The sequence below is a fragment of the Rhipicephalus microplus genome, chromosome 2 (genome assembly GCF_043290135.1).
Source record: "Rhipicephalus microplus isolate Deutch F79 chromosome 2, USDA_Rmic, whole genome shotgun sequence".
Lineage (NCBI taxonomy): Eukaryota > Metazoa > Arthropoda > Arachnida > Ixodida > Ixodidae > Rhipicephalus > Rhipicephalus microplus.
In genome coordinates this window covers 29,102,331-29,120,777 of record NC_134701.1, presented here as the reverse complement: position 1 = coordinate 29,120,777, position 18,447 = coordinate 29,102,331, and the positions used below count along the sequence as shown (strand labels likewise).

The following is an 18,447-nucleotide window of genomic DNA, read 5'->3' as shown; positions in this document are numbered from 1 at the left end:
CGACGAACTTCCAAAAGTCTGGGTTGTCGTTGATCAACTGCCTGTGTAGACGCTTGTCTTTCATACGTAAAAGGAAGGGACTTTCCCACATATTCTCTCCTCAGGATACCCGTACTCGCAGTTAAAACGAGTGCTAGGAGTTCTGCGTGCCACTCATCGAAACGATCTCCCAGCTTTTGTTCTCTCGTACCGCAAAAAAAACCATGGTACGGGAGGTTGACGACAGGCTTGCAGTGTTCTTCAAAATTTTTTAACAGCTTACCTACGTCATTATGGCACACTTATGCTGCAAAGTTAAACGTGCGGTCATTTCTTCGTCCCTCTTCTGCAATGAAGACGAGGAAGGTTGCTGCTTGATCTTCTTTCGCCTTACCGGAGAGTCCAGTCGCAGTGACGTAGAGCTTGTGATCACTCTCCCAAAGTTTTCACGCTACTCAACGATCTTGCATCGCATTCAGGGGCTTCGGTGCTGGGAGCAAAGCTGTAACAGTTCCTATTGATGTCGTAGCCAAGGTCAGGCCGCACAAGTGCGTAGCTCTCCGCCTAAGGCCTCTGGTTAGGCCAACAAAGTTAGGCTTATGCTTTGTCGGGTCATCGCACACCATGTGGGACGCTGTACGAGCTAAAGTGCAGTCAACAGGATGTGTAGATTGCTCACAACAAAAGAACAGCTTATTCAATCAGTCTATGACTAAGGAAGAGAAATGGCGCTGGTGGCGCTAGCGAATTTGGTGACACACACAGCGACGCGATAGGCCACAAGTGGCCCGGCTGATAATAGCGACGCAAAAGTCTGAAGAGGCGGCCGTGCAGCAGCTTCAGCATAGCCTAGAGGAGCATTCACCTCAGCACAGGCAACAGGGGCCGCCAACAGTGAAGTGTCACAGGCAGATGGCAGAGCCGCGCAAAGTTGCCCCTGGATGACCTGGCGAATGTTCGCTGACAGAGGTGACAGTGGTTGGTCGGATGTTGTTAGCAGCGGAAGTTGACAAGCGACCTCATCACAAACAAACTCCTTGATCTACGATAGTAGTGATTGAAGGTCATGGATGGTAGCCAAGCTCAAGTTGCTGCGCTCGGAACGTTAGGGACGTCGCGTGAGAAGACGCTGTCATCAGAGCTCATCGAAACTCTGACACAGCTCGATCAGTTAAGACATAGTGGCAGGGTTCTTTGAGAGCCGAATTGAAAAGGCCCCATCGAAATCGTCTTTCATGATGTGCCGCACCTTGTCAGTTTCCGCCATCATCGGTTTGGCAAGCAGGCAGAGGTCAAAGAGTATTCGATGTAGCTCGTGAATGTCTTACCAGTTCGTTGAGGCCGGCTTAGTAGTCATTGTTCTGCGCGAAGTTTGCGCACCCCAGGGCGTCCAAACACAGCTGCGATGCAGCTCTTGAAGGTCGTCTAAGTAGGATCATGCACCTCGTGGTTTCTATACTACAGCTTGGCGCCATACGTTAAGTAAAACATCACGGTTCCGAGCTTCAAGGAATAGTCCAAGCTGTTGGTAGCACTTGCTCGTTCATAGGGTTCCAGCCAATCCTCAATGTGTCTCCCGTTGGTGCCGCTGAATATGTGAGGCTCTCGTAGGAGCTGGGCACCGAGACAGCCCCTGGGTGGCGAAGCCATAGGGGGTGTTGAGATAGCGTCGTCAGGCATGAGAGACGGCAGGTTTCATCTACGCAATGGCAGGGCGGCGAAAAAGCGCAGCAGTCTCCACCAAAATATAATGCAAACACAGGGCGAAAAGTGGTTGCGGTGTTGGGACAGTCGCAGCAAAAGCTGCCCGGGAATACGCGCAGCGTCGCAGCAACCAGGAAGTTCAAGACCACGTCAACGTGTCAATGTCGCGGCAGTAGTGGGCAATTCTCTTACAGTGCATTTAACTGCGCGGAGCGTCTGTCAGTGCCACCTGTTGCCATTGCGGCGACGGTGCAACACTCTTCCTTTCCTTTTTGGCGTCACGTAGTACGTGATTTTTTTACGCGATGGCAGCTGACAAATTATCCCTTCTTTATTCACATTATATCACAATTACTGCTAAGAACATCCCCATTTTCCTCTGGAATTACTGTCTGTCAAGTCTGATCGACATTGAGCAAAGGCAGATCTTCAATGTACCTAAAAACTATAATCTGGGCGATTCAGCTGGCTTTTGTAACATGACTGTAGCTAGCCCGGAAAACCAAACTGATATATACGTTATTGTGCCAGTTGTATGTCAACAGATTTTGAGCTGAACACTCAGTTTTGCTTAAATTAAAGCTTTAGTTCATCCTACACGATTTAACTATCGATTATAAGTTGGAAATTTGCAGAACTGGAGCATTTTTCCTCCACATGACTATCGATAAGTAGTCTTTGTTGTTTGGTACCTTCAAGAATTCCTTCGCATCCCGGCTCGCCTTATCGGAAATTTTCCGTCCATCTTATTTCCACACGATGGACATGAAGGCTACGTCAACTTGCCATTCATATGACTGCAGCATTATGGGGCACAAATCCTTCAGAGCTGAATGAAAACAGAATTTTCAAAATGCAGAGAAAATATGAAAAAAAAACCTTGTGCCAGGTAAGCAGCAAATTTAAGTTTAATAGCGTTTCTGCATCGATACGGCCAATACACTAAGAAATCGCACTGACAATGCGCATGTACTGCACACTTCAGAGAACGCGAACGCAAACACACACACGCACACAAAAGAAGTAACAAGAGTGAAGCTGCTGGCGTGAAGTGTCCTGAAGGATATCCGTTGTTGAATTCACTGGGGGTAAATCCCAATTGCATCTACGGAGAACCAAGAAAAGCATTGCTGTTAAGCTTGGAGTGTATTTGACCTCCTCGGCCTTTGATAGCCATGGCTCCCTGTCTTCCTTGCGTACGGACTTCGAGAGAGGTTCATTAAACCGGTGTTTATCTCATGTTCCGCATGCGTTGACCGATTGTAGAGTTCCAACAGTGGAACGCATGTGCTCAAACGTGCAACGACATTTAGTGTGCAGTGAATTCTTCAGAATAACTCTAATTTTTCACGTGCTTGGGACCCTTACGAACTCCTGATTCGCAACGACCGGTGTATCACTTGTGTGCGCACACTACTGCCAAAGCTGTTGACTAAGGTACGCCGAGACCAGTCGCCAGCAGCAGTCTAAAGTGGCTGTTCTACCATTCAGAGTAGTGCACAAAAGCGAGTGAGCTTAGCTGTTTTGTCTCGTGGCGATGGCACAAAGGTGCAAGGCGACGCGCCGCCACAATGGGGGAACAACGCAAGCGCTGCCGGCGGATCATCTGGGCACTTTCTCCGGCGGCGCGCAAACCGGTTGCTTGGTGGCCTCGATCGGCGGCTGCTTCTTCGGCCGCCAGAAGCGGCCCATTCGCCGAGCACGCTGCCGCCATGAGTGCAGGCTCCCTGGATTACTCCTGCCTCGGCGACCTCCGCAGCTGAGTGTTTTTGTGCCCCACACGAAGACCCTTTGCAGGATGCGGCTCCTCGCCTGCCTGCTGTTCGTCGCTGGTGAGTGGTGTCCTGGACCGTGGGTCCTCGAGCGTTGCTTAAATCGATGGCAATATACGGATGGGGAAGCTCTTCAAGACAGGCGCACTTTCATAGCCCTATGCTAACACTATAAACTGAAACAAAACTTGCGTTAAGTCACTGCTTTTTCGAAGAACTGCTGCAGGTTTTCAGCTGTTGCTGTGATACGTCATAGGCGAATTTTAAGGGCTTGTGCTCATTCAGCGGAATTGGCAATGCAGGCAACACTTGAACGAGGTTGCGCGACTCGTCCGCCAACCTGACGGCCTCACGACGGTTCGTTGTGACAGCACAGAGGAATGCGTCTCACCATCCGGAAGGTTCCAGCTGCGATGGTTTTGTATATGCCGTGACAAATGAGAAGGCATCTACACACTCATCGCACCAGCACACAATTATCTTTTAAAGCTGATGTTGTGATCTGGGCGTATCGCATGACGCAGCTTCTAGTGCACGACAAGACAAGGACGCAAAAAGTGTGTCCCACGTCTTCAGGTTCTTTCATGCACTCAAAAGCACGTCTCAATCGCCCCTCTATCGCTGTTTACCCTACCGCGTGCTTCTCACGAACCTATCTTTTGTCAATTTATCCTCTTTGCATCGTCGTCACTGAGTGCATCAATTATTTGCGCATAGGCTGAAATAATGGCTCCACTCCACAACCCCAAGACCATGTTCAAAACAATACATTTCATTTCGCATTGCCTTGCTAAACTTATCTTACTGGTCTGGTATAAGGCACGCAGCCGTCTTTAAAAACACACATGATTTAAATGACTGTTTACTTTTGTTTAAAATCTATTTTGTAGTGTTAAAGCTAATGTACGTAGTATGCTCACGTGGTATCGTCCAGCACCTAGTGAAGGTGTTCACGACAGCGGTTACAGGGGACGGTGCCATGGCGATAAAATAGAAGAAGCTGGAAACACATTGGATTCATACAGGAGTAGTGGTTACACACACTGAAGGTATAACGCATTTTGAGCCTGTTATCGCTCGCGCAGATTAATAATTTTTATTGGCAATTTGATATTTCTCTTTCTGCACTATGCCTTTCAACTGATGCGCAATTTAACTAACGGAAAATTTTTTTTGAGATAGTTCCGAGAGCGCACGGTGATTAAATATATGCACAGCTGTGTTGTGCTTTGCCAACTGGCTTTAAAAATACGACGCATTTTACAGACTCTCAAACTGACAGCGACTTTGTCATAATTACCACAAGGTGTCTTCAGGGCACTGTCCGTAATCCATAACTTCGCCCTTTTTTCAATTCATCCACATCATCAGCCGTGGTTGGGTGGCGGTGTGTAACCGAGTTGAACAGTTACTGAATTTGACAATTTTCTGAATACTGTCATCATAGTCTTGAACAAATTAATTTGAAAGCTTCGTCATTTTATGCTGATGCAAATGGTGTTTCTTCACAAGCTATCTGCAAATTGTTTATATGACTCTTTCGTGCAACAAAGCTACCAGAAATACAGAATGCGATATTTAAAACCCAATGGGTCAACAGAGTGTTTCGGTACGCTTCTCATAAAGTTGCACAACTTTATTAAAATTGGCTCCCGTCAAACATTTCCTCTCATTTTGCGGTCACTTTGAAGACCAAATAAAGATTCCCAGTATCAGGTACTTGTATACTGATGATTTCTATTATTTACAGTATGCGTTCTCATCCTCCACACAAGAACGAAATACGTGTTTTCTGGGCGTTTTTTGAAAGCTTTTAAGTGTGGTGAGGCTCGTCTGGACTAAAAAGTTAGGCCTCATTCAAGCACAACTTTAGCACAGAAGACACGCAAATGACACTGGCATTACGTGGAAGCTAGAATTTATTATTTGTAATAATAATAACGATAGCAAAAAGAGCACCGTTATGCTATTTCTGTTTCTATAGCATCAGTTATGCCAAAGTGAGTTGGTGCCTGCAGAAGTAAAACACGGCGGCGGCAAAAAAATGAACACCTTACGTTAGCAGCAAAGTAGAGAGAACCGTGTAAAGAAAAATATTAAACTATAGAATACATATCAAAATGAAGTTTGTTCCACGAATAAAAACGAAAAGCGCAATGTGTGTTAACAAAATGGCGATCACCATGTTATATGAGCGTTCATTGAAAGCTACCTAGAGAATAGAAGTGTGGAAGTATAAGCAATGCCTTTTTCTTTAGACCGAGACACAGCAAGAGGCCTCTTATTTGTTCGACGTGCCCGAACTAGCAAAGTAAAAATTAACTATATTATTCAACTGAGCACTAAAAGAGCATGCGTTGTAGTACGCTTGTTAACGACTGCCACCCAGAAAACTCTATTTCTTTGCTGCTAACATGAAATAAGGTGAGTTCTTGCACTCAAAGTCATTACTGTTCGTTCCTGCAGCGTGTACGATCTAGCTCGAGCACCGCAGACATATTTGTCTATCAATAAAATACAGAGCATTTCTACAATCTGCCACAGTGTTTTCGTGCTCATGGCACTCGACTGCATGCTGACTTGACGTCCTCCAAAACTATACTGCGGTTTCAGGACATTCAGCCCATACAATGTTTGTTAGTGCGCTTGAACGCTACCGGTAGTGTAACACCAATTACAGCACAATGCTGACAGCTTCAGGTAACCGAATAGGTCTAACCAACGCTTTCTTTCCAAAAAAGGTGAAGCTGGCACACACACACGTGTGTGTGAAAACTTTTAAAAACACTTATATATAAATAAAGAAAAAAATATTTTCTCTTTACTTCCGAAGAAAGGGGGACCACCAGGCAAAATTAATATTCACTTTGTTCCCGGTATACTTTTTTCGCAAGCTTTAACTATTCCAATAAGCAGAAGAAGTTCTCTTCACCCAGTATACACCACATAACAAGACCCTTGCTGCACAAGTGAAACAGCGCGAACGAATAAAGGAAAATGCCAACCGGTTATTATGTTCTTAGGCAGAGTCGAAATGCGCATATGTATGCAGTCTGTGCGTGTTATTCGGTCTACGTATGTTATCCGTGTCGCCAATCGATAGCCAAACGTGAAAAAATGTAGTCTTTACCCACGCAACTTCGAAGGCCAGTTCTTTGTTTTCTTCCTTGAACAACGTTTTTGCTGTAACGAGATTCTTATTTCTTGCTACTACGCCTGGTCCAATTGTGTTTATTTTGTGCGCGTTCCTAACTGTTTTGACTTCACGTTACAAGTAAAACCACTTAAAACCATTAACTTTGCTGTGTCACGAAGAAAGTTTTATTTGCCTAATAACATTCTACAAACTATCAGTAATGGTGTATATTGCTTATTTTTGTTACTGTTTCTCCGTTAAATTTTTAAGTTTTTGTTTTCGAATTTCTGTATGACTGAAATGTGATCGTATTTAATTCCTTATAAATACCCCCTATGTATTGCCCTCCAGGTGCTTAGAAAATTGAAATAAATAAACAAATAAATAAATAAACAAGTATTGCTGATTTGGGCTCTCTTCACCATTTGGTAGGGTGTCGGCATGTCTGCACTGCTTCTAAATATTGTTGCGTTTCTTAGCAAGCTCACGTTTCAGTGGGGCTGATATGGACTGTCCGTGCCCGTGGTAGAATGTGGCTGTGCCCGAACGAAATTGGGCATCGCTGTTCTGCATGCCTCTCAATTTACCCTTTTCTTTTCACCGTCTGGAGGTAAAATCATTTGCAAATCAAGCGTGTTATGTGACAGTGAAACTTTCACACAAGTTTCTCAGTCAAATAATCAGAACATTTTCGCATGATACACAATTTCATCGTGGCGTCACTCGCTCACTCATGTCCTATACGTGTGAAAAGAAACGTATGCAAATGTTGTCCGCAATGACTAGCCATCTCCTGAACGCTAGAACTTTAGCGTTTTGGTTTGTGTACGGCATGAAGATAGTGATGACGAGGCAGTACTATGGATTTGAGAAACACCATTAGAGCTAATTTTTTATCAATTCAATACAAAGCAATTCTGAACAATGCAAAGGCGCTTCAATTATATTTATATACAAATCTATCTATCTACCTATATATATATATATATATATATATATATATATATATATATATATATATATATATATATATATATATATATATATATATATATATATATATATATATATTTATATATATATATATATATATATATATGCGTGTGTGTGTGTGTGTGTTTGCGGACGAAGATAGTACAGGCTCGGCTGCTGACCCGCAGGTCACGGGATCGCAATTGAGTGCAGGTTGAAGAATCCCAGGTTGTCGAAATTTCCGGAGCATTCCACTACTGCGTCTCTCATGAATATATGGTGGTTTTGGGACGTTCAACCCCACATGTCAATCAATCAAGAATGGTAGGAGAGAATAAGAGGGCTTGATGGATATGTCTGGCTCGTCATAATATGAATTACGTAAAAGTCCTGATAAGAGCAGGCACAGTTGTGTTGCATCTTGGCAAAACGCGCTCTTACTCACACAGCGACGAGCTGGACACACCACAAACACAAAGCGCAGACTAACCGTGGTTAGTCTGTGCTCGGTGTTAGTGGTGTGTGCAGTCTTGCCCTGTATGATTAAAAGCGTGAAAACCAAAGCTGAAAGTAATGTCGCTTACATGGTCACTTTTTTCCAGAAATTTGTTGGACAGGGTCGTGCACCTCGGGCCGTGATATGCGGGTGCGGCACAGGTGATTCACACTTTGTTATACCAGGAAAAGCTAGAACATATATTGGTGATTTATGTGCGAGAGCATGGGGAAAACATATCGGAAATGTGGACCCTACACGAATGCACAGTATAAAAAATTATCAGTAATAATCGAAGCCAAGTGCTTTGCGTGGCAGTGATGAGCCACTCCGCGATCTCGACACCACTTTTGAGAAAAGACTTTATGCTAGGCGTAATGTCGTTACCACGCCTATTGTGCTCGTGTTTCTGGCTGCATAACTATGTAACAATTCAATAGAAATGACATATTTGCTCCTATCATGGACGTGTCATGTTTTGCTAGCAGTCTAATAGAATGCATATCACACTTCTATTCCTAAGATTCCGCAAGCTATATTCATGCCTTGTTCTTCGCCGCAGGAATACGCCAACAAAAGTTACGTATAATATTCACGCCATGGTGACGAACTCTGACGTGCACTCCCTTTTGCTAATACTGACATTTGCACTAAGCTCACTCTGCGTCAGAATGCCATCTTCTCGTGCGCCCATGCTGTGCACCTGACAAAAAGCCGAGCGCACATAAGTACAACACTGATTCCCGCGTGGCGTATGATTCATTAAATTTTTTAAAGTTTAAATATATATAGGGCTTCTGATCGCTTTTGGCTTAAGCCACCAGCAGGAGGGGCAAATGAATATAGCAAACTAAGATATCAGTATTACAGACATTTTTAACAAATGATTCGAATATTGATTCGTGAAATTGATGAAAGAAAAAGACATTATAATAGATAAGTATTATTCGCACAACCTTTACTTTTAGACATGTTAGCATGATATAGTAAGATTACACTCCCAAGTGGCAGGAAATATGAGAAGAACGGTTGGAGTGACAAGAGATAATTTCAGCTGCGCTATTCACGAATGTACCGTTCATTGCACAACAACGCCTTAAGGCGCCATTGACACTGAAATATTTCCGGCTGAACAACAAAATTATATAGATGTTGCCCGACGTCAAGAAGCTCGTAGGTCGGTACCAAAGCGATTTTGTTGGTGGGAGAAAAGCGTCGCTCGTCTCAAGCCTGTCACAGTGCGTCTGTACCACACCTGGTGACAGCTCTGATGACATGACATGCAGAGCGACGTTGTTGGAAGTTCTGCAGATGTGTTACAACATCAAATGGTTCGTAATCAGATGGTTTCAATTTTGGCATTACAAGCGCATTCCATTCACTTCTGCAGGTTTTTATATGAACCTCCTCATCATACGTAAAGTAGTGCTGTAAGAAATAAGGTACATTGTAAACCGAAAACACTCATATAGTTGTAATAGGCTGCCAATAACTCACACGCCTACACCCCATGAAATAGGTGTAACAATCAGGGCTACACCTATACAACAATAATAATAATAATAATAATAATAATAATAATAATAATAATAATAATAATAATAATAATAATAATAATAATAATAATAATAATAATAATAATAAATCAATAATAATAATAATAATAATAATAATAATAATAAAGTAATAATAATAATAATAATAATACCTTTATTTTTCAAATAAAACAGTACATGTGACTAGGCCTGCCAAAGCCAATTGGTGACTTGAGTGGCAGAGCCTGGCAGACAGCAAAACAAACCGGACCAGTTACAAGGTTGTATTTCATGGCCTGAGAGGGATGATAGGACAAAAAACAACAATATATTGGGTGTAATGGCAAATTTCCACCCTAGGGGATCAACACTTTTTGAAGATGTAATAGCTAAAATACACCTAAATGGCCATAAAGGTGTGAGGTGTATTAGCAAGACAAGACCCAAACGACAAAAATGTTAAAAGGGGGTAACACACACAAATGTCATGAAGGATGTGAGGGTATTCATGAAGAATTATGCCCCAACACCCATGCGAAACGTCCATAGCTCGAGCGTTACCCCCTTCCAGTAGGCCCCCGAGGAAGCACTAGAATGCTTCACCTTTCATGGGCAGACGTCTTCTCATAGTGGCTCCTGCAACAGTGGGAAAATATTGGCCCTAGCACTGCTTTTAAAGGGCCCATGAAGCACGGCATATACGGCTGTCACATATAAGATGCAATTGTAGCTGAATACGAAGGCATCACTCAAAATGAGTTGTCGCATATAACACGGCGTTCACACAGTTATCCCATAGTGTAAGATAAAATCGAGCTTTATTTTATTCAATACAGAGTGCATACAGGCTTCAGAGAAATTTTAGCCTTTTAAAAGGCATTTTTCGAAGGTGATGAGCGGAATCTGATTTGATACAAAAGAAGACAGGAAACCAGGCGTGAATGACTTGATATGGAGAACTAACGACTAAGTACAACAGAAGAGCCTGTATTTGCACTTTATATTGAACAACTGGTTTTAACATGCTTCAATTCAATGCTCAAGTACAGTGCAGCGAAGCATACGAACAGAAAGAACACTAGTACAATGCAGCCTGTCTTATTTCTTTAATATACTGAAATATCATATCAAAGCACACTGCACTTTTCACATTGATACGCCACAGTTTACATGTGTCGTGGCATGCATCATACATAAAATGCAAGCTTAGAAGTGTTCTAATGAATAAAACGACAAGACATTATTGAAAAGGCATTTTCAATTCGCAATATCTTTTGTGTGTTCAGACATCCAGAGTACGAAAGAAAGAATAATATAGAAGTGAAAACAATAAGCACAAATAATTATACCTTAACAGTGTCACCACGTCCTAACGATGCAGAATAGTTGATGTAAAATGTAAAATAATTAGCGCATCACATATTATGTCGCCGTGAAAGAATTCAATATGAAACAACATCAACTGGACACGCAGAAGCAGGAGAAACAATAACCAGTTAATGCAGGTAAAGGCAACACTGCAAAGTTAAGGACCAGAAAAAAAAAACTGGACTATGCACAGACAAAGCAGTTAGAACTAGCATGGGTGCAAAGGCCCAGTTGGGATATGGAGCAATATTTTAGAACCGGTTTCAGGGGGAAAAAACATGGTGCTTTTTAAGCCTGAAATTCCAAACTTGCAGTAGTATAACAAATCAGACTGAACTTTAGAAAAGAAAAATATACCTAGGAATTGAACATCAGCCGACTAATTCATTTAAAATACACAAGAGCGTTTTCCGAGCATTTTCCGAGCTTGTCAAAGTGATAGGCAACCCAAAAACTTGGGAGATCTGTAAAGGAGAAGCTAAAGGGGGTGGCGAAAAGAAAAAAAAAGTGGCATACCGTTATGTTTGTCGTTTTTTAAGGCCGCAGAAACATCATACATCACTCTGAAAGACTGCCAATCACTTTTAGATGCCAGCACTTATACAAGTACTTGTCATTGCATGGCATCTGCATGCATTTGTAATTAAGAGAAAAAAAATTTCTTTGTTGGGACTGCAAGTACTAGTAGCCACTTCTAAATCATGGAGCGCTTTTCTGCAGAGCAAACTTGTATTCTGCCAAAAGTGGCTTAAAAATAGTTATGCATATCTTAGAAGAAGGACCAGAATTTTTTTTAAAACCACTCTACTTTCTTTTCTTTTGACGTGAGGTTATGGTATATTGAAGTAGAAGTTGCGGTTACGGTTTGTGCATCTGTAATGGGTTTGATGCTGATGCACAAACGTAGGGTGAATACTGCATTTTATATTTCTTGATAAAATTAACATTATTCAGAAATTATTGAGGCAGCTTCAGACCAGCTTTGTTTAAAAATAAGAAATTGTATCTAATTAACACAATTTGCTCTGCTGCTGCGCTCCTAAACACGCAAATATGAATGCGAAAGTAGCAAGTAATATTGTGCTACCGACTGTGAATAGATATGAATTTCTGAATCGAATTGTTGATTGTGCGCCAAAACCACGACCACACAAACGAAGAAAACACTGAGACAAAATGGCTGGTTGCTTGCGACTATCTGTACCTTTAAGGTTACACACAACGTTTAAAGGTGGCGAGTTAACATGAAGAACTGTTGGAGTTCACCACCCCTAACAAACTAGCGACGTTGTGCTGTTGCACACTCGAAATCATTCTTTACAGCTCAAAGGCTGCAAAAGTGTGCCACTGAAGTGTTTTACGAAATACCCCTATCGTACTGGAAGAAACACGTTAGCCATACGAGGCGCTGCTTCAATGATCAAGTGAAGAAACACGCTCTCCCGGTAAAGAATAAGGACGAGGCCCAATTAAGCGCGCATGTCACATCATGTGCAATTACCCCACGCATCATGCAGATGAGGATCTTGGGTAAAAGCAAAAGCAAGGTTCCGCGAGAAAATTTAAAGGCTTTTCACATAAAAAAAAACTGGATATCAATTGTGCTAGCGAAACTCAATTCATCCTGTATGAGTCAGAAGCACGGTATCTAGAGATCATGTGGGGCCATTCAATGCCAAACGCCCCAGCTATTTCGGCGACCATCTCAAATGTATTTGAAGCAGATAGTGCTGATGCACTGGAAACAGTGAACTGCTAGAATATTTAAACAGAAAAAAATATTTTGGTCACGTGGCTGCCTTGTGAATTTCCTGCAATGTCATTTGGGTGTTTTTTGAGAAAAAAGTTATTGTAAAAGTGCCGCTCCTTCTTTCTATACCAAATTTTGTGTACGTGTTAAGTAAGTGTGTTTTTGTAAGGAGTTTGAAGCTCGGCAATATTAGTGTGACTGTTAGGGCACATATACTTCCAAGAATGTAGCAAATGTGTGCTATGCTTTCTTTTCTTTTATTGCAAACTGCACTTCGTATGAATATCTGAATAGCGAATACCTACTTCGCTCAAAGTTCTTTGAGGAAGAATACTTCGTTTAGTTAGCACAATTTTTTTCAAATACGTTTGAGATGGTCGCCAAAATGGCCGGGACGCTTGGCATGGAGTGACCCTGTGTCCTATAGCGTGATTGGTAAGCCACAGCCTGAGAACATTGTACATGCTTTGATGAGAACTGGGTTTATATCAGCCTTTTTACTCAAGGAATAAACTGCTGAAAATGAGCACCCGTCCCGTTTGTGTTTTTTTCGGTTGTGTGGTAATAATTTTGACGCGAAATTGACTAATATTTCTTTCAGACATGCACCAGCTATCCCAACAGCGAGTTTTACTATATATCAATATTACTTCACCAGATGCAAACTACAGCACGTGCAGGAGGCCTAGGACTGTGAAAATATCAGGGTTATACAGTACCCGAGAGGAGGCATTTTCATTAGGTCTTATGGTAGATATTAGGCTTAATAAACAAGTTACCTCCTGCTGCATTAATGACACACTATTAGTGAATCAACAATTTGAGTTGGCGACATCTAGGTCGTCTCCACTTTATCATACGATTTGTTAACATTATGCATCTGTACACAGTTTTCTACACGCACTGCTATTAATCTTATGGCAAAGTAATGCTCATTTTGGAAGAATAATAATTAGGTAGGTCACATAGCTTGAGATGAAAGATTTTGCATCGTAGGAATGTTCCAAAATTGTACAAGAGATATGGAGAACCCTATCAAAAGGGTCTACCATTGCTGAAACCCTTCGATTGAGGTCTTGAGCCCGGAACAGCTGCTTTCAGGTTGTGATGAAGAGTACACTGCATCGACAGCACTAAGTCCACCGTAAACTACGAGGTGTGCGGTCCTTTCAACATTGTGCATGTAAGACATGCACAATATTAATGTAAGCATAAAAATATTGAGAACAATCACAAACTTACTACGATCTATCCTATAATAAAAACTCGTTTCCTCACTTCAGCTTTGCCACTATTCACTTTTATGTTTAGCGGCATCTGTGCATAGTAGTGCATGAATGCAAGGGCCATGGTTGAGTCTACGTCATAGTTCATCGAAAACCTTTGCAAACGTACATGGAGGCGAAAAAGTGCTTCTCTCATTTTATCGCGCACCTACAAAAAAGTATGAAATATACCAAGAGGCTCAAACTTCAGCTTTCACAACAATTTCAGCCTCTACACCAAGATTTCATGCTTAGCTAGAATACTTTTATCAATAAGCCACTGCGACAGGTCATACAAAAAATATAAACCAATTCAAACAAGACATGGACATTACTTATCATTTACCTTGAGTGATCCCTTTGTAGACAAGTACACATCACAGATGTTCAATCTACTGCGTGAAACTAGTGTAAAACATCGAGCAAGCTACGATGTGAGGGGATGAACAGCACATATACGACTGCTGCTGGAAACACATCACAGTATATTTGTGGAAGCTCACCAGTATATTTCTGCTACACTTAAATAAATTTAGTATACTAAATAATAATATAATCAGTTTCGTGCAGGTTGCTTATTGATCGGAAAATTGATAACGTATGAGGCCATGACTCAGGCTGACTACTGTCAAAAATCAATAACACATACTAATATTCTTCTTCTTCAAGTGCATGCATAAGCAGCCCTTTTTCAGTTAAAATGTTCTTTTTCATTATTGAAAAGAGCCATGCAACAGATAATGTATCACAAGTAAGTTAACCAGATGTACAGTGAGCTCTCAACTGCTAAACATTATTTATGTATTAATAAAGATGGACAACTTACTGCAGAAGAAGCTAACAGGAATATATGCATGAAAGTCTTATTAGCTCATAAGTTTGCTTACATTCATAAAGATGAAACATGCAGAGACAAAACACGTGACCCTGACACTGTTAAGTCTGTCTTCTTTCATCCACAGTCACCTGTGTCATCATCCTCATTTTCTTTTTCGCGAGCGTGTTCTTTCGCGGCTAACTATTCATACTTCATTATCATCCGTGCTGCATCAGTGTAACTGAAGGTTCTTTCTGGGTGTGTGTTGGAACAGTTTGGCTAAGCTTTCATACAACCACAGCGCCAAAACCATACACCAAAATATTTACACATATTGTAATCTACTATATAACTTTATGTGGCGCACTACAACGATGCAAAATGCGAAACGACGATGTGCGCATACAAGTGTGGCTTTTCAAGCCCTTCGTGAAGCAGATCAATATTTATATAGCCTGGTTATTTACAATATACAAGTATAGATATAAACACAACCGACAAGCCACAAAAATGCACAAATTGCTGACCAAACAATGTACATGTAATTTCTTTGGTTAGCAGCACGATTTCTAACAAAACACTCATATCAGCACTCCAAAGCACAGGCATCAAAGGTGTACTGATACGAATTTTAAATATTTTTGAATTACTGTTTTAAATAGCGCATTTACTCGCATTATAAGCGTACCCTTAACTGGAGTCGTTAAAATCTGGATTTTTTTCTCTGCCGCGTAATAAACGCATCCCTACGTTTCTCCACTGCGGTCCCGATAAAAAAGAACTGGCGCCTTCTTGCCCGCTTATCTTTTTCGCTTTTTATTATTATATCATCCCTTTCGACCACCTTCGTCGCTTCACCCACACCTCATCCTTCTTTCAATCGATGCCGCACGCCGTAAGGTCTGTCTGTGCGTGGCACATGCCGTTTTTTTTTAATCCGTGCCCCACAGTGGGTTGCACGAACGCTGCGAGTGTAAAGACATTGCAACTGATAAGCACACAGCGAGTGAAGGTCACAAATGCCCGCGCCGACAGACAGTCGCTTCCTGCAAAGACGAAACTTTATTTATGTGAACAGCGAAACGTTAATCCGTTTATCGAAAGATTGTTTTGGATGCTTGGATGGTCCCTTGAAATGTCAACGGCGTCATCGCGGTCTTCTTGCGAGGTTGCCACGACGTTCGCAAAGTGGGCCGTAGCGCACGCTTCTTCGAGATAACAGCACATAGCACTGCTTTTGGTTAAACGATTGCGAGAAAACAAAGACACGAAACGATTTCATGGAGTGCGCGGTGCCTCGGAAAACCTCTTATTTGTTATAGTTATTTATCTTAGGTAGCAAGGGCGACATTTCGGGTTATTTATCGCCGCGCCCGTACCGCCAGAATTCGGCGGCGTTCAGAAGCATCGCGGGCAAATCGGAAGTTGGCCGGCACGCACTTATGCACTTCGTTGTTCGCAAGCATGAAAGCTTATCTTTCTAGCAATAGCACCAAATCCAAGAGCGTTCTCCATGTAGCTCCCAGCGTACAATCCGTTGAATGCTTGATTGCGAACACTCAGCTTGCGGTGTGCACAAGCTTCAACGAAAGCCGTTGACAGAGAAGACGCACTCCACCGCACCGAAGTCGTTGTTCCGTACTTGCCGAAGCGCCACGGATCCGGAGATTGCAGTGACACGTACTATATCTTCTGTACGCGCGAGATACACCATGCAAGCCGAAGATGTACACATCTAGGAAAAAGTAAGTGAATCGTCAAACAATCCGCCTCTGTCAGCGTGCAGCAAACAGGCACACGACATGCCACCACAGAAGTGAAAGCACAGAACACCTATATACTACCATTTGAAAGTCTGCCTGTTGACGATGGCGACGCGCAATCGCCCCGATACCTCAAGACCGAAAGCACAATTTATTGCAGCACTGTTTTTTATATCAATTCTAAGCTATGTCAAGCAAACAATATATGGTTTATCGTTTTAAGGTTGACAACATATTTATTTGCTAGCATAGCTATAGTGCCCTGTTTTTGTTTCTTTTTGCAACTGATGTGTGCAGGCGCCAAATGCGTAGCCTTCGAGATGCACATTTCCCTTTCCCCGGTGAGGCTTCATTGCGGCGTTGTTTCGGAAATTTGGAGTTAATATTTGTTACGTGGGCATCATAGATATAATTAATAAGTAAGGGAAGGGCGGTGGGGGGGGGGGCGTGTTTTGTATTGACACATCTCCGCTTCCTTTTTATGTTCATTTGAAGAGCATTTTTTATTCAAAAAGGCCAAACCTAGAAAGGAAACAAGATCAACTAACGCTGTATTGGCACATACATGCTATCAACTTTCTTCTACAACAGTAACAATACATTACTAATTATAAATAATGTTTAGTATTACTGTTTTAGAGGACAGTTGAGAAAGTGTGTGAGCCAATAGAGCATTATGTGACCTACAATAGGGTCAGGATTTGACCTATTTCGGAAAAAATCTCCCGATTTGGATCCGCACGTAAGCAATTACGGGCAAAATGTACATACAGATTGCTCAGATCCCTCAATTCCTCTTTCTATCCCCCTCCATGCATGAATCCTAGCAACACCCCTGCTGTGCTATCAGCTTCTTTTTAAGTCAGCAATCGCTGATAAGAACCAGGGGAGTACGCTTCCTTTACCGACAAAGTATGAAGGAAGCTTGCTTTTATTTCATGTGTTAAATTTCATGCGAGCATAAAAATGTGCGATATATCAGTGAATTGTAACGCCATAGTGAGAACTGTCAAATACAATGCTGCAATTAGTCAACTGATCCTCTCCTTTTGGCATGGGTACAGCGCGCTAGTGTCGACTGTGATAGTTCACGCGTATATTGTACGACCCGCAAGCATTCCTGTCAGGGGACAAAACAGTAAGTGCCCACAGAGTGGTGCGCCCCATACTACGACTTCACCCGTGCTTACTGGATGTGCGCCTAACTTGTGCAGTGGCGCGGCATGCGTGCACAGCAGCTGCAGCAGAGTGAGCTCATCGAGTGTAATGTAAATACGTCCAGTTTCATGGCAATATGAACGTTTCAAACAGTGAAATTTAGCTGATCCATGGTCAACGACATAAATATAATTTACTGAATAAATCAGCGACATGTGGATTGAGGTGAAATTGTTCAGTGTAAAGAAATATGTGGATCTTATTGAAAATAAAGAAGGTGCTCTAGCAAGAAAATCTCAGTGTGATTTCTGATAAAAAAGAGTGCAGGATGTCGAAAATTTTGTGTAATCTTTTCATGTTATGTTTAAGCTCAACGTATATCTCTGTTACCGTTGTCTTAGTGAAAATTCGTGATGTATGGGTATGACTGGCAGCAATGTTTTCAAGTAAGAATCTCACACAGTCAACCCAGAAATTAAGTCGTTGAACATGCTAGGAATCTTCTGAATAATGTAAATAGGAGTGGTATATTAAATCTTGTACAAAGCGCGATATATATTTGCGAATGACACGTGAAATGAAAACTAATGCCAAAACATCGATGTTCAACAAAAATTTGCTATGCGGTTTGATTGTGTCCTTTGAGATTTGATATGTATTGATGCCCTAAAATATGTGCATATATGATACACTCTATGAAAAAGAGTGAGTAAAAAAGGTGTCTTTTTGTCC

At 41.9% G+C, this 18,447-nt stretch overlaps 1 protein-coding gene across 3 annotated transcripts in view; it reads left to right on the top strand.

The window, feature by feature from the left end:
* Positions 1-3,357: 3,357 nt before the first annotated feature.
* Positions 3,358-18,447, top strand: part of LOC119169162 (uncharacterized) — a 472,562-nt gene continuing 457,472 nt past the window's right edge. For all 3 annotated transcript variants that reach the window (XM_037420264.2, XM_037420263.2, XM_037420262.2), the window contains exon 1: positions 3,358-3,515. In XM_037420264.2, coding sequence (XP_037276161.2) covers positions 3,482-3,515 — 34 coding nt within the window. In that variant the 5' untranslated portion in view covers positions 3,358-3,481. The remainder of the gene's footprint in view (positions 3,516-18,447) is intronic.